At 44.0% G+C, this 20601-nt stretch overlaps 1 protein-coding gene across 6 annotated transcripts; it reads right to left on the bottom strand.

The window, feature by feature from the left end:
- Window positions 1-326: 326 nt before the first annotated feature.
- On the bottom strand, window positions 327-20550 carry LOC115177795 (N-acetyllactosaminide beta-1,3-N-acetylglucosaminyltransferase 2). Of its 6 annotated transcripts, none has more exons than XM_029738762.1 (3): window positions 20202-20550; window positions 3306-3444; window positions 327-2361 (listed from the first exon to the last, which is right to left on the bottom strand). In XM_029738762.1, the coding sequence occupies exon 3, from the start codon at window positions 2335-2337 to the stop codon at window positions 1126-1128; it is 1212 nt and encodes a 403-aa protein (XP_029594622.1). In that variant the 5' UTR covers window positions 2338-2361; window positions 3306-3444; window positions 20202-20550; the 3' UTR covers window positions 327-1125. The 6 variants fall into 6 exon arrangements, with proteins under 6 accessions (XP_029594622.1, XP_029594619.1, XP_029594620.1 ...); XM_029738759.1 differs by lacking the exon at window positions 20202-20550 and adding an exon at window positions 15685-16063; XM_029738760.1 differs by lacking the exon at window positions 20202-20550 and adding an exon at window positions 15389-15672.
- Between the last annotated feature and the right edge of the window lie 51 nt (window positions 20551-20601).

The raw sequence follows: 20601 nt of genomic DNA, 5'->3' as shown, positions 1-20601 counted from the left end.
TCCACCACCCAAAGGACATCCAGCCAACTTGACACAACAGTGGGAAGCATTGGAGTCAACATGGGCCAGCATCCCTGTGGAATACTTTCAACACTTTGTAGAGTCCATGCCCTGACGAATTGAAGATGTTCTGAGGGCAAAAGGTGGGGTGCAACCCGATATTAGGAAGGTGTCCTTAATGTTTAGCACACTCAGTGTACATCTGAAGGGGAAAAAACTGTTTGTTGTTTTAAGTAACTTCTTTGTTGTTGTAATATCGCACAACCGGATGTGGCAGTTTCAACGCTACGGTTTCCAGCTTTAAGAGTTATAATGAAACAGCAAACTTTCAAATATCATAAATAGTTTGTTTCTAGAATCAAGTCCAAAGGAACGTCAGATCCATTGAGAGAGCTTACAGCAATACACCACCCTGTGTATTGGCGTAACAGTCTGGAAAAACAGGTTAAGCAGGACATTCACACACCATTTGCCATAAGTAGAGAACTGTCTTGTTACTATTAAAAGAGATATGGACCACCCCCCCCACCCCCCCAATCGTAGGTGATTTTCACATATGACTGTTATTGTGACAAATTAAATTTCTTGCAAATGAAGGTCCTCTCGTGGAATAGTGCTTGTATAGTACATACAGTACTAGTACATTTGTATTAATGATACTACATTTGCCGAACACAGTCTTGAAAAGTGTACATGAATGGTTGCTCATGTAAAAAATACTTTGGAATGCTTGGGATATATCAGCTGATTCTATTGAAGCTGGAACACATTGACTTGTGACGTGCTAGTCGGAACCAGGAAACTCAAAAATGTTCAACTTGCTAACTGGTTGAACACGGCACGTGTGTAACTACAACAAATTAGCAAGTCAGAAAATTCAGAGTTCCAACTAGCACGTGAACGCAGCATTGCTACCGAACCTCGAGGATTTTGCGAATTCCACAAAAACCAAAGAAAACACTTAGAACACATCAAACAAATGTCTCAAAGACCCATTGTATGCATCCCAAATGGCACCCTATTCCCTATATAATACACTACTTTTGACCAGGATCCATAGGCCTCTGGTCAAAAATAGTGCACTATGTAGGGAATAGGGTGTAATGTGGAATGCATGTAGATGTCTCACTGACAGTCCAATTCCGGATCGCTGAGCCAGGCCCAGATTTTGATCATCTCCTGCGGCGTCCTGCTGTGCACGAGCATTAAGCTCTTATACGCACAAGGGTTGCCCCTGTATTTCTCATGAATGTCAAACGTCCTGAAGCCCTTGTGCTTCTCCGGGACCAAGCCCAGCTTTTGGAGACACATCCCTGTGTAGACATCATCAATAGGATACAGCGCCACCTGCTGGGAGATGTTGTGCAACTGCAGTGCCAGTTCCCCAGAGTACAGGAACCCTCCTCCCCCGGCATAGGGCGGGTATGGCCCCACGAACACACTCTCTGGGATGAAGTACTTGAGCTTCCGGTCCCGGTGCGGGCTGGCATTGGTGATTACATCCCCTATGAACAGATCCCTGGCCCTGATCTCTGGAAGATTGTGGAGGAAGTCTAAGATCCTCCAGGTGTTGACGAAGACGTCATCATCCCCCTTGAAGACAAAGCGGGCGTCGGGGCAACGCTGGCTGAACCAGTCCAGAAAGAGCACCTCTTTCAGGGTGAGGTTGAAGAAGGAGTCTCGGTAGTCCCACTGGAGGAGGTCCCCGTAAAGTCTGGCCTCGTGGCTGAGCATCCCAGACAAGTTGGGGAAGTGGTCGACTGCCACGGCATTTCCAAGGAGGAAGACCGTGGCTATAGTCCGATTGGCCAGAACGCCCACCCGCCCCCACGACTCCCGGATGGCCTGCCGCCGGTCGAAGTGGGGAGCCAGGGACTTGACGGCCAATAGGAGGTAGGGTTTGCTCTCGCATACGCGTGGCTGGTCCATGATCATCGGATACGAGCGGCAGTGCATGTGCAGCAGGAAGTCCTGGAAGCGGGGTGGCAGGGAGTTGTAGTCTTTCACCTGGGTGGTGACGCTGTAGTCCGGTTGGCAGGGGTCCGGGGACTTGGTGTCGTTGAGCCAATCAGGTAGCTCCAGGAGAGAGTCATTGGTCAAACCCGACATGAGGATGGGGTTGTAGATGTAGTCCAGCCTCTGCTGCTCCTTATTCCAGAAGATCTCGCTGGTCATCTGCTTCCTCCAGAACCTCCCGGAGGGAACGCGTGGCTTCCGCTGGTCCCCCTTATCCTGGTCCAGGTTCCGAGACACACCCACAAGGATGAAGACGAAGACGAAGACGTTGAGCATCATTATCACACACAGCACCCTGGTTTTCTTCCGACAGCCGTGCATCTTGGCTCTCTGCAGTCTCCGGACCTGGACAGGAAGTGGTAGAGACAAACAGGAAATAAGAGACCAAACCCAGAAGTTACAGACTTACAACGTACAGAGTATGAAGCGACCATAACGAGATCGGCAAACTTACAACAAACCCAGGAGGCATGGGCCCATTCAGAAACATAGTGAAAGGTAGTTGTGGGTCCCAGCTAATGGCCTAAAGTTTTGAGGCAGTAGGCTTAAGGAGAAATGTTCGAAGGTAAAGCAGGTTAGAGGGCCTTCTTGGTCAGTGCGTTGTTTGTGTCCGAGCCGGACCCAGCAGCAGCCGCATACCAGTCCGCTTTTCATCCCCTAATCCTCGAGGAATGAGCTGTGCACATTTTCCTTTATCCCTTCTTTATTTCCTTCTCTTCCTCCCTCTCTTTCTACAATGCTCAGACTTGCATCATCATGCGGTCCCAATTCGAGGAGCTCTCCTCATGACACCAATTACAGGTGGCAGTGTGTCAGTGTAATCTCAGGCTAAACTGGCCTCGCCACACAAAAGAGCCACACATTTCCATGTGCATTATTCATTTCACTGAGAGCTTTCTTGATCCTCAGGGCACTGGCATGTAAGGAATCTCTATGATTGTGTCAATGGTAACAGAGTGTAAAATTAGCTACATGGGTCAAACTGTTCTAAGAAAACAAACAGAGCCTTGGATAGAAGCAGAAAATGTTGTGATTAATCATACAAATGATAACAATGGTAATGACTTTAATTCAACACATGTACAGTATCCTTATATATTTCCCATTTGGAAGTGAGAGTGAACATAGAGGCCGTCATTGTAAATAAGAATTTACTCTTAACTGACTTGCCTAGTTAAATAAAGGTTAAATAAATACAGCTCTGTTTCAAACACCATGATCCAACCCACTGAGCCATTGTAACCACTTTTAGTTCCTCCCGCTGTATCAAATGATATCTAGCATATTACCTGTGACTAGCAGGAAATTACTGGTCAGGCTGTTCCTGTGGTCCCAACCCAGACCTTCTTAGCCCATGTGGGTCTCTTGCATGGGAAAAGCTTCTAGAAAGGGGAACTGGAACAGGACTGGTGTTCCTGCAGCAGCCACCTGGAAACAAACAACAAAAAACACACAAGCACACAGCATGTCAACAACACTGCTGTTTTTCTTCCGGAAAGGCAGGCTTTTTCTCAAGGGGTTATTAAAGGGCTTGCGCAAACCAAAGTGCAATTAGACATGCTCATACACTCCCTACTGTAGCTAAGCCCTACCCTATCCTTTCAAAAATAACACACAAAGAACTACAAATCCCTCCAAAGAACCTGGTTACAACAGAGGTGTTGTTGTAGTCAACGACTATCTATCTGGGTGTCACTATTTCTGTTTGCTGTAGATTGTCTACTCGAACCGTCACTGTAGATCATCTACTGAAAGCAAATGGAATCCTGTACCTTTGACCTCAGAGTTTCTTACTTGTGAAAGTAGACGGAAGAATCTTAGCCTTTTAGGAAATGCTCGGTTGCTGATTGGCATTGCACCTCTTTAACAAAACTAGACAGAGAGCTAGGCTACAGTAATACAGTAATTTAAAATATTTCTCTGCTGTGTGTGTGTGTGTGTGCTCAGCAGCAGCATGATACTCACAAGCTGTCAAATCTAACCAGAAAAGTTGAGCTTTGAATGCCGAGTCATGAAAATGACTCCCCCACTCACTTGCAGTAGCAGACTAGTGTGTGTCCCAAATGGTACCCTATTCCATATATAATGTACTACTTTGACCAGAGCTCTATGGGGCCTGGAATGCAGCCTAGCAGTACAGGGTGCAGCAAGTTACACTTTTCCTCTGCGCGATCTAACTACGCAAAGACTCACATCGGTAGTCAAACGTGGGATATGCAAGCATTGGATAGAGTTTGTCATTGTTGAACACTGTTGGTGAGAGTACTAGGCCTACACAGAAGATGTGGGTAACACTGACATTTAATTTACTGACTGACTGCAGCCATTTTATATTTGATATACTATATATATATATATATATATATATATATATATACACTACCGTTCAAAAGTTTGGGGTCACTTAGGAACGTCCTTGTTTTTGAAAGAAAAGCACTTTTTTTTGTCCATTAAAATAACATCAAATGATCAGAAATACAGTGTAGACATTGTTGATGTTGTAAATGACTATTGTAGCTGGAAACGGCAGATTTTTTATGGAATATCTACATAGGCTGTCACGTCCTGACCAGTGAAAAGGGTCATTTGCCATAGTAGAATGGTCAGGGCGTGGCAGGGGGGTTTGTTTTGTGTGTTTTGGGGTTTTTGGTTCTAGGGGATTTGGCTTCTAGTTTTCTATTTCTATGTTTCATTTTCCATGTTTGGCCGAGTATGGTTTCCAATCAGAGGCAGGTGGTTTTCGTTGTCTCTGATTGGAAGCCATACTTAGGCAGCCTGTTTTCCTTTGGGTTTTGTGGGTGGCTGTTTTCCGTATTAGTCTGTGTACCTTGTGGAACTGTTGGTCGTGGTTATTTATATATACGCTGCGCCTTGGTCTAATCTATACGACGCTTGTGACAGAACCACCCACCAAAGAAGGACCAAGCAGCGTAAGAAGGAGCAGCAAGAGGAATGGACATAGGAGCAGATATTGGACGGCAAGGGATCCTGGACATGGGAGGAGATCCAGAAGGGATGGAATCGCCGTCCATGGGAAGAAGTGGAGGCAGCAAGAGCAGAGCGGTGATGAGAGGAGGCTCTAAATGCACCTAAAGGAAAGACTGAGAGGCAGCCCCAAAAAACTTTTAGGGGGGGGCACAAGGGGAGTTGGGCAGGGTCAGGATGGAGTCCTGAGACAACTTCCCGGGCTTACTATGAGGAGCAAGTGATGGAGCAGACACCGTATTTTGCGGTGACGTGCACTGTGTCGTCAGGGTGCATACAAAGGCCGGTGCGAACTGTGCCCGCACCCCGCAGTGATCGAGCGGAGTTGAGTATCCAGCCAGGGCGGGTTGTGCAGGCCGTGCGCTCCAGACCTCCAGTGCGCCTCCAAGACCCAGTGGACCCTGTGCCTGCTCCGCGCACTCTACCTCCAGTGCGCCACCATAGCCCAGTACGCCCTGTTCCTGCTCCCCGCACTAGCCCGAAGGTATGTGGTACTAGCCTGGCGCCTCCTATACCAGTCCCACATAGCAGACCTCCAGTGCGTCACCAGAGCCCAGTACGTCCTGTTCCTGCTCCCCGCACTAGCCTGAAGGTGCGTGTTACTAGTCTGGCACCTCCAATGCCAGCCCCACGCATCAGGCCTCCAGTGCGCCACCATAGCCCAGTACGTCCTGTGCCTGCTCCGCGCACTCTTCCTCCAGTGCGCCCCCATAGCCCAGTACGTCCTGTGCCTGCTCCGCGCACTCTTCCTCCAGTGCGCCCCCATAGCCCAGTACGTCCTGTTCCTGCTCCCCACACTCGCCCTGAGGTGCATGTTACTAGTCTAGCGCCTCCTATGCCAGCCCCACGCATCAGGCCTCCAGTGCGCATCCATAACCTGGTACAGCCAGTGCCTGCTGTGAGCACTCAGCCCTTAGTGCGTCTCCCCAGTCCGGTGAGACCGACATAATTGCATAAGGGTTTTCTAATGACCAGTTAGCCTTTTAAAATGATAAACTTGGATTAGCTAACACAACGTGCCATTGGAACACAGGAGTGATGGTTGCTGATAATGGGCCTCTGTACGCCTGTGTAGGTATTCCATAAAAAATCTGCCATTTCCAGCTACAATAGTAATTTACAACATTAACAATGTCTACACTGTATTTCTGATCAATTGATGTTATTTTAATGGACAGAAAATGAGCTTTTCTTTAAAAAACAAGGACATTTCTAAGTGACCCCAAACTTTTGAACGGTAGTGTGTGTACTGTATATATATATCATTAAGTAGCGATATTGGACTCAATGAAGTAAACTGATGAAGTAAATACTATGTAACATAAAATAACCACATCATAGTCTACTAAATAGTTACATAGTCTATCATTAGTTTACTTCATATGGTCAGTCATTAAACTTTAAGTAATGGCTGAGGGAGGCACTTGGGCACATGCTGGAGAGGCCAGACAGACAGACAGACAGACAGACAGACAGACAGACAGACAGACAGACAGACAGACAGACAGACAGACAGACAGACAGACAGACAGACAGACAGATAAACATCTTTATTTTTTTAAAATGTTTTAAAAATGTAACCTTTAATTATGGGCCCCCTCTCAAATAGTTAAATAAACATCAGAAAAGCGTGTTCACTGAAGCACAGGTGACTCAACAGTGTGATATCAACAGGACTTAACAGGCCAGCAACTGATAAGAAAGTGAGAAGTGCTAACTTCAAGGACATTAGGCTATAAATACATACACTCCTCTAAGTATTTATTTGGACAGTGAAGTTACGTTTTTTATTTGGCTCTATACTCTAGCATTTTGGATTTGAGATTTAATGTTTTATATGAGGCAACAGTACAGGATGTCACCTTTTATTTGTGAGGATATTTTCATACATATGTTATATCGTTTAGAAATAAATGCACTTTATGTATCTAGTCCGCACATTTTAAGGTGTCAAGTATTTTGACAAATTCACTTATAGTGTATTACATTTAGTCAAAAGGTTAGTATTTTGGACCAATTATCCTAAGAGTTGAGGAAAGACTGACTGCGTCACTTCTTGTTTTTATAAGAAACATTAACGTGTTGGAAATTCCAAATTGTTTCCATAGTCAACTTACACACAGCACTGACACACACACTTACCCCACCACACATGCCACCAGGGGTCGTTTCATAGTCCCCAGGTCCAGAACAAATTCAAGGAAACGTACAGTATTATACAGCACCATGAGTGCACAGAACTTCCTTCCATCTTATATTGCGCAAGTGAACAGCAGACCTGGTTTCAAAAAACAAATAAAGCAACAGCTCACAGCACAACGCCTCTCCCCCATGTGACCTACTTGTTGTGTGCATGTACTGCCATGTACAGTATGTGTAACTGATAGATGCACACACACAACATGTTCATGTTTTTGAATGTATGTACATTGTAAAGTCTTTTGCCTGTAATGTCTTCTTCGTTATATGTCGGACCCCAGTAAGACTAGCTGTCGCCATTGACGTCGGCTAGTTGGGATCCTAAGAAATCAAATCAAAATCCTAGCACACAATGACTACATCAAGCTTGTTGGGTGTATTTTCCGTTTTTTTGTTGTTGTGTGTTTCAGATGATGTTGTGACCAATAGAAATGAATGGTAAATAATGTACGGTCATTTTGGAGTTACTTTTATTGTAAATAAGAAAATATTATGTTTCTGAACACTTCTACATTAATGTGGATGCTACCATGATTACGGATAATCGTGAATAATGATGAGAAAGTTACAGATGCACAAAGGTCATGCCCCCAAAACATGCTAACTCTTACCATTAGCAAGTTTGTAGAGTCACAAGCTTCATGTAGTCATTACATGTTATGAATAGGGGACCAAATACTAAACTTTTGACTAAATGAAATATATAAGTGTATTTGTCCAAATAATTATGATACATTCAAATGGAGGGGACTAGATACATAAAGTGCTTTCACTTCTAAACGGTAAAACAGATATGAAAATAACCTCAAATAAAAGGTGATGTTCTGTACTGTCGCCTCATATAGAACATTTGATTTCAAATAGAGCCACATTAAGTTTAGCTTCACTGTCCAAATAAATATGTAGGGGAGTTTACATGTGAATTATATAGATTTCAAAGGTTACTATGGACCTCTAGTGATGTATGCCACTAATGTAAAAGAAACAATTGAATGAGCATGATAACTGTTAACTCGAAGGACATTTGGTATGACGGGAGAAATATACACATGTGAATGATGTAGATTTTCATGGTTACTACGGAGCTCTAGTCTGGTTGATGACGCCTGCAAGGAGTCTCTTTTGTTGGCTCTGGAGTGTCAGAAATGGAGATAATGGAGAATAGAGTGCCTCTCAATGTTCTCTCATCAAATACAAAGGAAAACATTGAATTACTAATAGGCTAGTCTCTTTTCACAGATGCGGTGAAAAGAGACTAGTCATAGGCCTACATATGGAGCAACAAGTTTGAGATGGATGTAGTGTACAGTTGGAGTGTACAGTGTGTGTGTGTATGTGTGTGTGTGTGTGTGGCCTCCCCAGCACCTGTCCAAGTGTCTCCCTCTGAACCATTACTTACCCTGTCAGTGAAGAATATGCAACAGACAAAAGGATTTTGACAGTATCCCTTCGTAACCATTTGGTTGCTATGGTGAATTTCCCTTTGGGATCCACTAGGCCCCAAATACCTGTTTCAATCAATGGTTCTGCCTAGTGTTCCATATCTCCAGAAATGACTTCCTGTCTCTCCCCCTCCTCCTAATGCATGCTATTAGATGAGCAACTGCTAGCAATTAAGTACTCAATGAAAACACAGACTGAGCCCCTTGTAGACTATACTGGTCACACACTGAGTGCACAAAACATTAGGAACACCTTCCTAATAATGAGTTACATCCCCCTTTGCCCTCAAAACAGCCTCTACAAGGTGTTGAAAGCGTTCCACAGGGACGCTTGCCCATATTGACTCCAATGCTTCCCACAGTTGCATCAAGTTGGCTAGATGTCCTTAGCAAGGTGGACCATTCTTGATACACACAGGAAACTGTTGAACGTGAAAAATCCAGCAGGGTTGCAGTTCTTGACACAAACCAGTGCGCCTAGCACCTACTAGCAAACACCGTTCAAAGGCACTTATATATTTTGTCTTGCCCATTCACCCTCTGAATTGGCACACGTACACAATCCACGTCTCAATTGTCTCAAGGCTTAAAAATCCTTCTTTAACCTGTCTCTTCCCCTTCACCTACAGTGCATTTGGAAAGTATTCAGACCCCTTGACTTTTTCCAAATTTTGTTATGTTACAGCCTTACTAAAACTGATTAAATAGTTTTTTTCTCTCATCAATCTACACACAATACCCCATAATGACAAAGCAAAAACAGGTTTTTAGATATTTTTTGCAAATTAATAAAAAATGTAAAACTGAAAAAATAGACATTTACATAAGTATTCAGACCCAATACTCAGTACTTTGTTGAAGCACCTTATTGCAGTGATTACAGCCTCGAGTCTTCCTAGGTATGACGCTACAAGCTTGGCACACTTGTATTTGGGGAGTTTCTCCCATTCTTCTCTGCAGATCCTCTCAAGCTCTGTCAAGTTGAATGGGGAGCGTTGCTGCATAGCGATTTTCAGGTCTCTCCAGAGATGTTCGATCGGGTTCAAGTCTGGGCTCTGGCTGTGCCACTCAAGGACCTTCAGAGACTTATCCCAAAGCCACTCCTGCGTTGTCTTGGCTGTGTGCTTAGGGTCGTTGTCCTGTTGGAAGGTGAACCTTAGCCCCAGTCTGAGGTCCTGAGCACTCTGGAGTAGGTTTTCATCAAGGATCTCTCTGTACTTTGCTCCGTTCATCTCTCCCTTAATCCTGACTAGTCTCCCAGTCCCTGCTGCTGAAAACCATCCCCACAGCATGATCCTGCCACCACCATGCTTTTAGGTGCCTTTTGGCAAAATCCAAGCGAGCTGTCATGTGTCTTTTACTGAGGAGTGGCTCCCATCTCCCCAAAAATCTTTGTCTTCGTCTTGTCGTGTCCCGTGTATATATCTTTTTATATCTTTTATCTTCGCATATATTTTTTATATATTTTTCTTAACCTCAACTTCAACATACTCTCTTGCACCCCGCCTCACCCAATGTGGTATGGATCTGCTATTTTCTTTACTTTAGAACCGGAACCCCCAACAGAAATTACTAGCAAGTAGTCAGCTAGCCACTGCTAGCGGTCATCAGCTAACCTTTAGCCCGGACAACTCCTGCCAGTCTGCATAGCGCGATTCAACCCAGAGCATATCGGACTTCTTCTCCATATCGCCGGATTCCTACCGCAAGCTCTGAACCTTTTCACCTGGATCATCGCAGCTAGCTAGGTGCTATCCGAGTGGCTACTCCTGGCTAACGTCTCTGTCCCGTAGCAAGCACCAATTAGCCTGGAGCTAGCCTATGCTAGGCCCATCTCCCGGCTAGCTGAAGAGGTCCATCAGCCACTCCTTGGGCTACAATACCTATTTTGCCAATTGGCCTGAACCCCTTTTACTGCCGATACGGAGCCCCGCCGATTCATCACGAATGGACTACCAACGTAAACCGCCCGAGGGCGTTTTTCAACAGGCTCCTCCGTTGTGACAGACCCTGAATGCCCATCTACTAGCCGCGGCCCGCTAGCTGTCTAGAGCATATCGGACTGTTAGCTGAAGAGGTACATCAGCCAATTTCTTGGGCCACTATACCTATTTTGCTAACTGGCCTGGACCCTTTTACTACACGGAGCACTGCTGATCCATCACGACTGGTCTGCCGACATAACCGCGTGAGGGGGCTACAACAAACTTCTTCCGTCGCGACGTCCCTCTAAGGCCCATCTGCTAGCCTGCTAGCCCCGGCCCGCTAGCTGTCTGAATCGCTGTCTGAATCTATTCTACCGCGCCCAGAAACCTGCTCCTTTTACTCTCTGTTCCCGAACGTACTAGATGACCAGTTCTTATAGCCTCTAGCCATACCCTTACCCTACTCCTCCTCTGTTCCTCTGGTGATGTAGAGGTTAATCCAGGCCTTGCAGTACCTCACTCCACTCCCATTTCCCAGGCGCTCACATTTGTTGACTTCTGTAACCATAAAATCCTTGGTTTCATGCATGTTAACATTAGAAGCCTCCTCCCTAAGTTTGTTTTATTCACTGCTTTAGCACACTATGTCAACCCGGATGTCCTAACAGTGTCTGAATCCTGGCTTTGGAAGGCTACCAAAAACCCTGACATTTTCAAAACTTAACTATAACATTTTCCGACAAGATAGAACTGCCAAAGGGGGCGGAGTTGCAATCTACTGCAGAGATAGCCTGCAGACTTCTGTTTTACTTTCCAGGTCTGTGTCCAAACAATTTGAGATTCTACTTTTAAAAATCCTCCTTTCCAGAAACAAGTCTCTCACCGTTGCCGCTTGCTATAGACCACCTTCTGCCCCCAGCTGAGCCCTATGTGAATTGATTGTCCCCCATTTATCTTCAGAGCTCATGCTGTTAGGTGACCTAAACTGGGACATGCTTAACACCCTGGCCATCCTACAATCTAAGCTTGATGCCCTCAATCTCACAAATTATCAATGAACCTACCAGGTACAACCCCAAAATCGTAAACACAGGCACCCTCATAGATATCATCCTAACCAACCTACCCTCCAAATACACCTCTGCTGTCTTCAACCAGAATCTCAGCAATCACTGCCTCATTGCCTGCATCCGTAATGGGTCTGCGGTCAAACGACCAACCCTCATCACTGTCAAACGCTCCCTAAAACACTTCAGCGAGCAGGCCTTTCTAATCAACCTGGCCCGGGTATCCTGGAAGGATATTGACCTTATCCCGTCAGTTGAGGATGCCTGGTTATTCTTTAAAAGTGCTTTTCTCGCCATCTTAAATAAGCATGCCCCATTAAAAAAATGTAGAACCAGGAACAGATATAGCCCTTGATTCACTCCAGACCTGACTGCCCTTGACCAGCACAAAAACATCCTGTGGCGTACTGCATTAGCATCGAATAGCCCCCGCCATTTGCAACTTTTCAGGAAGCAATATACACAGGAGAGCAAAGGCTAGCTTTTTCAAACAGAAATGTGCATCCTGTAGCACAAACTCCCAAAAGTTCTTGGACACTGTAAAGTCCATGGAGAATAAGAGCACCTCCTTCCAGCTGCCCACTGCATTGAGGCTAGGAAACACTGTTACCACCGATAAATCCACGATAATTGAGAATTTCAATAAGCATTTTTCTACGGCTGGCCATGCTTTCCACCTGGCTACCCCTGCCCCGATCAACAGCCCTCCACCCCCCACAACAACTCGCCCAAGCCTCCCCCACTTCTCCTTCACCCAAATCCAGATAGCTGATGTTCTGAAAGATCTGCAAAATCTGGACCCCTACAAATCAGCCGGGCTAGACAATCTGGACCCTCTCTTTCTAAAATTATCCGCCGAAATTGTTGCAACCCCTATTACTAGCCTGTTCAACCTCTCTTTCGTATCGTCTGAGATCCCCAAAGATTGGAAAGCTGCCGCGGTCATCCCACTCTTCAAAGGGGGAGACACTCTAGACCCAAACGGCTACAGACCTATATCTATCCTACCCTGCCTTTCTAAGGTCTTCGAAAGCCAAGTTAAAAAAACAGATCACCGACCATTTCGAATCCCACCGCTATGCAATCTGGTTTCCGAGCTGGTCATGGGTGCACCTCAGCCACGCTCAAGGTTCTAAACGATATCATAACTACCATCGATAAGAGACAATACCGTGCCACTGTATTCATCGACCTGGCTAAGGCTTTCGACTCTGTCAATCACTACATTCTTATCGGCAGACTCAACAGCCTTGGTTTCTCAAATGAGTGCCTGGTCTGGTTCACCAACTACTTCTCAGACAGAGTTCAGTGTGTCAAATCGGGCCTGTTGTCCGGCCCTCTAGTAGTCTCTATGGGGGTGCCACAGGGTTCAATTCTCGGGCCGACTCTTTTCTCTGTATACATCAATGATGTCGCTCTTGCTGCTGGTGATTCTCTGATCCACCTCTATGCAGGTGAGCACCATTCTGTATACTTCTGGCCCTCCTTTGGACACTGTGTTAACTAACCTCCAGACGAGCTTCAATGCCATACAACTCTCCTTCCGTGGCCTCCAGCTGCTCTTAAATGCAAGTAAAACTAAATGCATGCTCTTCAATCGATCGCTGCCCACACCTGCCCACCCGTCCAGTATCACTACTCTGGACGGTTCTGACTTAGAACATGTGGACAACTACAAATACCTAGTTGTCTGGTTAGACTGTTAACTCTCCTTCCAGACTCACATTAAGCATCTCCAATCCAAAATTACATGTAGAATCAGCTTCTTATTTCACAACAAAGCATCCTTCACACATGCTGCCAAACATACCCTCGCAAAACTGACTATCCTGCCAATGCTTGACTTCAGCGATGTCATTTACAAAATAGCCTCTAACACTCTACTCAGCAAATTGGATGCAGTCTATCACAGTGCCATCCGTTTTGTCACCAAAGCCCCATATACTACCCACCACTGTGACCTGTATGCTCTCGTTGGCTGGCCCTCGCTTCATATTCGTCGCCAAACCCACTGGCTCCAGGTCATCTATAAGTCTTTGCTAGGTAAAGCCCCACCTTATCTCAGCTCACTGGTCTCCATAGCAGTACCCACACGTAGCACGCACTCCAGCAGGTATTTCACTGGTCACCCCCAAAGCCAATTCCTGCTTTGGCCGCCTTTCCTTCCAGTTCTCTGCTGCCAATGACTGGAACAAATTACAAAAATCACTGAAGCTGAAGACTCATATCTCCCTCACTAACTTTAAGCACCAGCTGTCAGAGCAGCTCACAGATCACTGCACCTATACATAGCCCATCTGTAAATAGCCCATCCAACTACCTCATCCCCATACTGTTATTTAGTTATTTATTTATTTTTGCTCCTTTGCACCCCAGTACCTCTACTTGCACATTCATCTTCTGCACATCTATCACTCCAGTGTTTAATTGCTAAATTGTAATTATTTCGCCACTATGGCCTATTTATTGCCTTACCTCCCTTATCTTACCTCATTCGCACACACTGTATATATACTTTTTTTCTACTGTATTATTGACTGTATGTTTGTTTATTCCATGTGTAACTCTGTGTTGTTGTTTGTTTCGCACTGCTTTTCTTTATCTTGGCCAGGTTGCAATTGTAAATGAGAACTTGTTCTCAACTAGTCTACCTGGTTAAATAAAGGTGAAATAAATAAAATACAAATCTGCCCACTCTACCATAAAGGCCTGATTGGTGGAGTGCTGCAGAGATGGTTGTCCTTCTCCCATCTCTACAGAGGAACGTTGGAGCTCTGTCGGAGTGACCATCGGGTTCTTGGTCACCTCCCTTACCAAGGACCTTCTCCCCCGATTGCTCAGTTTGTCCGGGCAGCCAGCTCTAGGAAGAGTCTTGGTGGTTCCAAACTTCTTCCATTTAAGGATGATGGAGGCCACTGTGTTCTTTGGGATCTTCAATGCTGCAGATATTTTCCGGTAACCTTCCCCAGATCTGTGCCTCGACACAATCCTGTCTCAGAGCTCTACGGACAATTCCTTCAACCTTATGACTTGGTTTTTCCTCTGACATGCACTATTGGACGTTATCTACACAGGTGTGTGCCTTTCTGAATCATTTCCAATCAATTGAATTTACGACAGGTGGACATAGCAAAGGGTCTGAATACTTATGTTGTTGGCCACTGTTTCAAATACTAATTCTTTTCAAATGTAAGTCACTATATTTATAGAACATTATATGAAAAGAGCCCATTTGGTCGCAATTAATTAGCTTGATTTCTCAGAGATCAAACTATATTTCAACAAAATAATGCGGCAAGAACGTTAATCCTATCTGTTTCTAACTACAGAAACAATTGCTGAACAATATGAGATGGTGGATGTCATGGCTTGATGAAATGACATTGAACGCTCATTATGAAGTAATTATCAACATTTAATATGTTCATTACAGGTGATTAACTAAGTCACTGTCATCTTTCCCCTAGAAACAGTGTTTAATTAATGGTTATAGTAATGATTATTCATTATATAATCTAACATTGATCAAATACTAGTATTTATAGGAGCAAAACTGATGGAAGCAAAATGAATAACGTTCATATATTTTTCTATCCGGCATACGTAGCTATGGTGGCGTTGCAATATTAGAATCTAATATAATTTTTGCTATAGCAGCAGGACTCAAACGCAATTAATGGTCTTCTAAGTTATAATATGCTAACCAAAACGGTTAAACAGCATGTATTCTCTAAACCTGATTGCTATACTTTACCTGAATAGCAAAGTTTCCAATCCAAGGAGCCACATCTTGGCCCACAGCCTATACTGTAGCCTACAAAACGAGTCTCTATGAATATGATCCTTTTTCCGCAAAAAGTTACAAGAAGCATAACTTTAGAGTGAGGCGCCTATGCTCACTATAAGCAATCCATGTTAGTTGAATATTTCATAGATCACAGAAGAAGTCCTGTGTAAAGTGAAAGTCAATGACTTGCCAAAATGAGAGAGAAAGAACACGCCTTAGTAACGTTCTGGGTCTGTTTCTCTCTGATCTCGACTTCTACTCACCCTCCGCATTTTCAGGAAGAGGAAAATTCCAGCCTGCGTTCAGATCCGTGGGAGAAAGAATAATATTCGTCTTTTTTTCTTAGCGTAACGTTTGAGGGGCACGACTCCTCCTTGAATGATGTGACGTACCCTTTGATATCAACTAGGGGCAGCGTGTTTCCTTTTTTTGTGTACTTTACTGAATATGTTGGGAGAGCATGTCATTTAGACTTCTCATATTGTAGAGCCAAGGTAGAGCACTTTCATGTTCTCTCGCTACACAAGTTGACAGAGACAGAATGAAATGAGCGAATTCAGTTGAATGCATAGCATACATGGCTTCAAATATTGTTTCAGTTAATGTTGTTTGTTATTGAGGATCACTGACAATGACTAACCCACATCCTCATGTCACCCTCCCCCAAGTCAACTCCGTTATTACAGTGTTTCTGTCGCAGGTTGTAATTTATTGTCATGATTCTTGCCCTGGAGGCAGCTCTACAGAATTGTCACTATAGCTCGCACAGCCACAAAGTCATAAAATCGGATTTTAAAACTAACTCTAACCTTAACCACACCGATAACACTAAAAATAAGAATTGGCGACCCCACTAGGCCAATTTGTACTTTGCAGCTGGCGCAGTTAGCGTAAATCGCTCAGTTCTGCCTCCAGGGCAAGATTCATGACAATAAATGTCAACATGCGTTTCTGTCTTGCCTTTACAGAACCAAAAGCTCCACTGTGATTACCATCTATTTTATGAGCTTGCGGTCCCAAGTTCATATGTGGACTCTATAATTAAATGTGTTGTTTGTATCTTTATGCATCTTTATGAGAGTATATACACTGTATACAAACATGAAGAACACCTTCCTAATGTGGAGTTGCACCACCCTTTGCCCTCAGAACAGCATCAATTTGTTGGGGCATGGACTCTACAAAGGTATTGAAAGTGTTCCACAGGGATGCTGGCCCATGTTGACTCCAATGCTTCCCACTGTTGTGTCATGTTGGCTGGATGTCCTTTGGGTGGTGGACCATTCTTGATACAGACAGGAAACTGTTAAGCATGTAAAAACCCAGCAGCATTGCAGTTCTTGACACTCACACTGGTGCGCCTGGTACCTATTACCATAACCCGTTCAAAAGCACTTGAATCTTTCGTCTTGCCCAGTCACCTTCTGAATGACACACATGCAAAATCCATGTCTCAAAGCTTAAACATCCTTCTACTGATTGAAGTGGATTTAACAAGTGACATCAATAAGGGATCATAGCTTTCACCTGTATTCACCTGTTTTGTTTTTGTAATTTTTAACAGACGCTCTTATCCAGAGCGACTTACAGTAGTGAATGCATACATTTCATGCATTTTTTTCGTACTGGTCCCCCGTGGGAATCGAACCCACAACCCTGGCGTTGCAAACACCATGCTCTACCAACTGAGCCACACGGGACCACATCTTGGCCCACATGTACAGAGCAGGTGTTCCTAATGTTTTGTATACTGTAAGTGAGGTTTTCATATACAAAATTCAATGCTCTATACAGTAAGACATAGTTTTCAAATGAATGACTAAACAAAATTGGCTGATGATTTCAGTGAAATATAGTAGGATGTAATGTTGGATGAAATGTTTTAGAAAGTAAATCCTCTTATGGAGAGGTTTCGGCCGGTGATTCAAGACTACAGGGGTTTCCGGTACACGATCTCTGCCTCACATGCTTCAACTTCCTCTTTACAGTAATCTTATCCTCTTTAACATAACTTTCTCAGCAGTGTCACGCTGGCCGTTTCATCCTTCGGGGAAGTAGTGTTGTGTGAGCTTTTCCTTTACTTGAGAATGGCAAAAGCCCTGTATTCTCCAGTCAACCCAACACCATTAAGACTCTCTAAAAGTGACAATGCAATTAAATTCATTTCAAGCCTCTCAAAGTTCCTAATTTCCCAGTTCAATAGTCAACTCTGGTTGCGACACACACACTTGCTTATTTACATATTAACTAGATTCAACTTTGAGTGTCACCACCCCACCAATATTTGGCAGAACTCTGTAGTACAGTTGTCATGCTCGTTCATAACTGGTAGTATGTGGTATTAAGCACTCAAATGAGGAGTGACAACCGTATTTAGCAATAGTACGGGGCCTTAAGTATTCGTGCCAAATTATCTCTATCAGGAGATCATGTCAAATTGAAAATGCATCATCTTGTCCACTCCTGGGCTTGTCCAAGGAAATCATTAGTGCTTAGCTACCTGCTGGATTGAGATGTGTGTTATCCATGTTGTTCAGGTACCAAAAAGACCTGAACGCATAGATTTCACGCTGTAACATTTTGTTTACTAATAGGAGTTGGACAGAGTGAAAGCCGTATGAGATTGGTGAGCTCCGAGTAACCACAACACAACCACTGTTACCATGGCCTCCTCTACTTTATTTGGATAATGCAGTGGACCCCATCTAACATGCACTAACACGATGAAAGACGAGGAACGTGCATGGGAGGCAGAACCCTTGCTGCTTGTCTCTAAATACAAGGCAGACTCAAACACAAAAGAATGACTCCAGGCTGGAATAATTGGGTTAGCTGGAAAGTCAATTTCTTTATCGCCTGTCGTAAACATGGACCGATGCTATAATTACAACTAAGTCTGATTTATTTATAAGTGCTAATTGAATGTCTCTGGGTCTGAGTCCCAATTAGCACCCTATTCCCTACACAGTGCACTACTTTTGACCAGAGCCCTATGGGCCCAAATGTAGTGCACTATATAGGAAATATGATGTAATTTGGGAGGCAACCAGGGATGTACGCAGGGAGTCTACAGAGTCATGCTTTCGTCAGCGAGCACTTTCAAGCCTAAACCATCAAACGCCCCTGCGCTAGTCCTTAATTAACCAAAGCCCACTCCTTATTAAATTGTTACTAAAAATTCCATCTTGAACTCTGGTTAACTTTGGACACTGTCCATGTGACTCAACGGTACACATGCTGTTACATTACAAGCTGGGATTGGTCCAAATAGAACCAAACAGTGATGAGTCGTCAATAATGCCTTTGAGATCTAGATGTTACCGTATGACAGCTGTAGCTGTCTGTTGTCTAATCCACATCCAGTTTAATGCAATTGTAAAATAGGACCTCCAAGTCCCATGTAAGGCTGACACCTCCAGGCTGAGATGTTTGGCTAGAGTGCTGGGTTTCTCTTCGGGTTACGTAGTTGGCAGTGCCTGGATGACGTAGTTGACTTGGGTTACGGAGTTGACGATGAGAGGGTGTGAATGTACACTAGAAGACTAGCGGGTTACAGGGCCTACAGGTCAGCTCAGCTCACGGCAGATGAGTAAGCCACCAAGTCTTCCCGACCTGTTGGTCTCATCACTGCCCCTTGTGACCACAATCATCATGTCACACCGCCGCATTAAAGATACCCAAAGATAAGACCTGAAATCTTCCTCCTATCATTTTACAAGGAGGGTGTGATGCGGACACAAGAATGTGTCCTTGTGTACGAGGGTGTATCTGTCCTCTCAGACCCAGTCAACTCCTCATTTCAGAGGCAACAGTGCCAGTCCGTGCAAGTCGGCTTGGTTGTCAAACAGTAACAGTATCGCTACCGTCCAGACTTTGAGCAGGAAGATTCGAGGGGGACCTGTGGTTCTTGGAATGCGGATGACGCAGAAAGAGGTGACGAGGTCCTTTAAACTTTGTTTTATTAAATTACAAAGACAACATGAAAAGCAGGCTTTGATACATTTTGTTACAGTTTAATATTTTTTTTAATTATACCTGGTCCAAAGTGTTTAGCTTGGTAGCCTGTTACGGTGGGTTGATATCCCATTCTGCAGATGGGGGTAACAAGATGACATGAACCTTCATTAGAGCTGGGCGATATGGGCAAAAATCCATATCGTGATAAATTGACTTAATTATCACGATAACGTTCAACTGAACGATAAATTGATAACATGAATGTGCACCAGTTACTTCTTTTGTATTACCCTTAAAACTACTTTGAATGTTGTAGCTATCAATTATCCAGTTAGAAATAACGCGTATTAGCAGACTTAAGGAATTTTTTAAACTACACATTCCTCTAGTAAAGGCTACTTATCGTCAATATCAGTAAAATGTCCTAGATAAAAATGGTTGGTTCGGTATTGATTGTTTTTGGTTTATAGTTCCAGCTCTAACCTTCACTGTACAAATTCATCTTTATGACATTACTATGGATGAATAAATGTTACGTTTTTTTCTCTTTCATGATCACTGACAGTTCAAAGGACCAGATACACTTCCATCATTTTACTTTTCAACAAATCAAGTCTTTCAAATCAACCCAAAATAAATGAGACAAGAAAATAAAGGATACGTAAGCCATTGGGCCAATTGGGACAGCACGTGGGCCTGTCCAGGAGGGTGCAACCACGGAGAATAATTATCTGAATATGTTGTACGTAGAACAGATAGTCTTGTCTGTCATGTAGAATAGAAAATCTTGTCAGTTCTATTTGCAATGTTGTGAATGTCTCACCTCAGCGAATATCCTACACCCCTGGTCTGTGCCCAGTGTTGAAAGTTTAGGCCAGGTCAGGCAGTCAGAATGTTGAGGGGCTGTGAAGCACATTTCCCCCAGAAGGAAATTCATGATGGTGATAGTAATAGTGTGGAAAGAAGCAGCTCATTTGGGAACAACGATATTGTACAAGTTGTCTGTCCAACATTAGGCAAGGGGATGTTAGGTTTACTAGGCTTAAACTGAAAACATCAACGTGTCACTGTCTGGAATGGCAATGGGTACGTACAAAATGGACATCGCACTAATCGTAAAATCAAGCATAACAGTAGTGTAAGTTCTGTACGTGAAAAGAAGTTAAAAAAAAAACCAGCATGTTTTCTTCTCTAGCAGGTACAGAACAATATCCCCTTTGGAG

Source organism: Salmo trutta, chromosome 38, assembly GCF_901001165.1.
Source record: "Salmo trutta chromosome 38, fSalTru1.1, whole genome shotgun sequence".
Lineage (NCBI taxonomy): Eukaryota > Metazoa > Chordata > Actinopteri > Salmoniformes > Salmonidae > Salmo > Salmo trutta.
The sequence above is the reverse complement of the archived record's forward strand: the minus strand, read 5'-3'. Positions and strand labels throughout refer to the sequence as shown.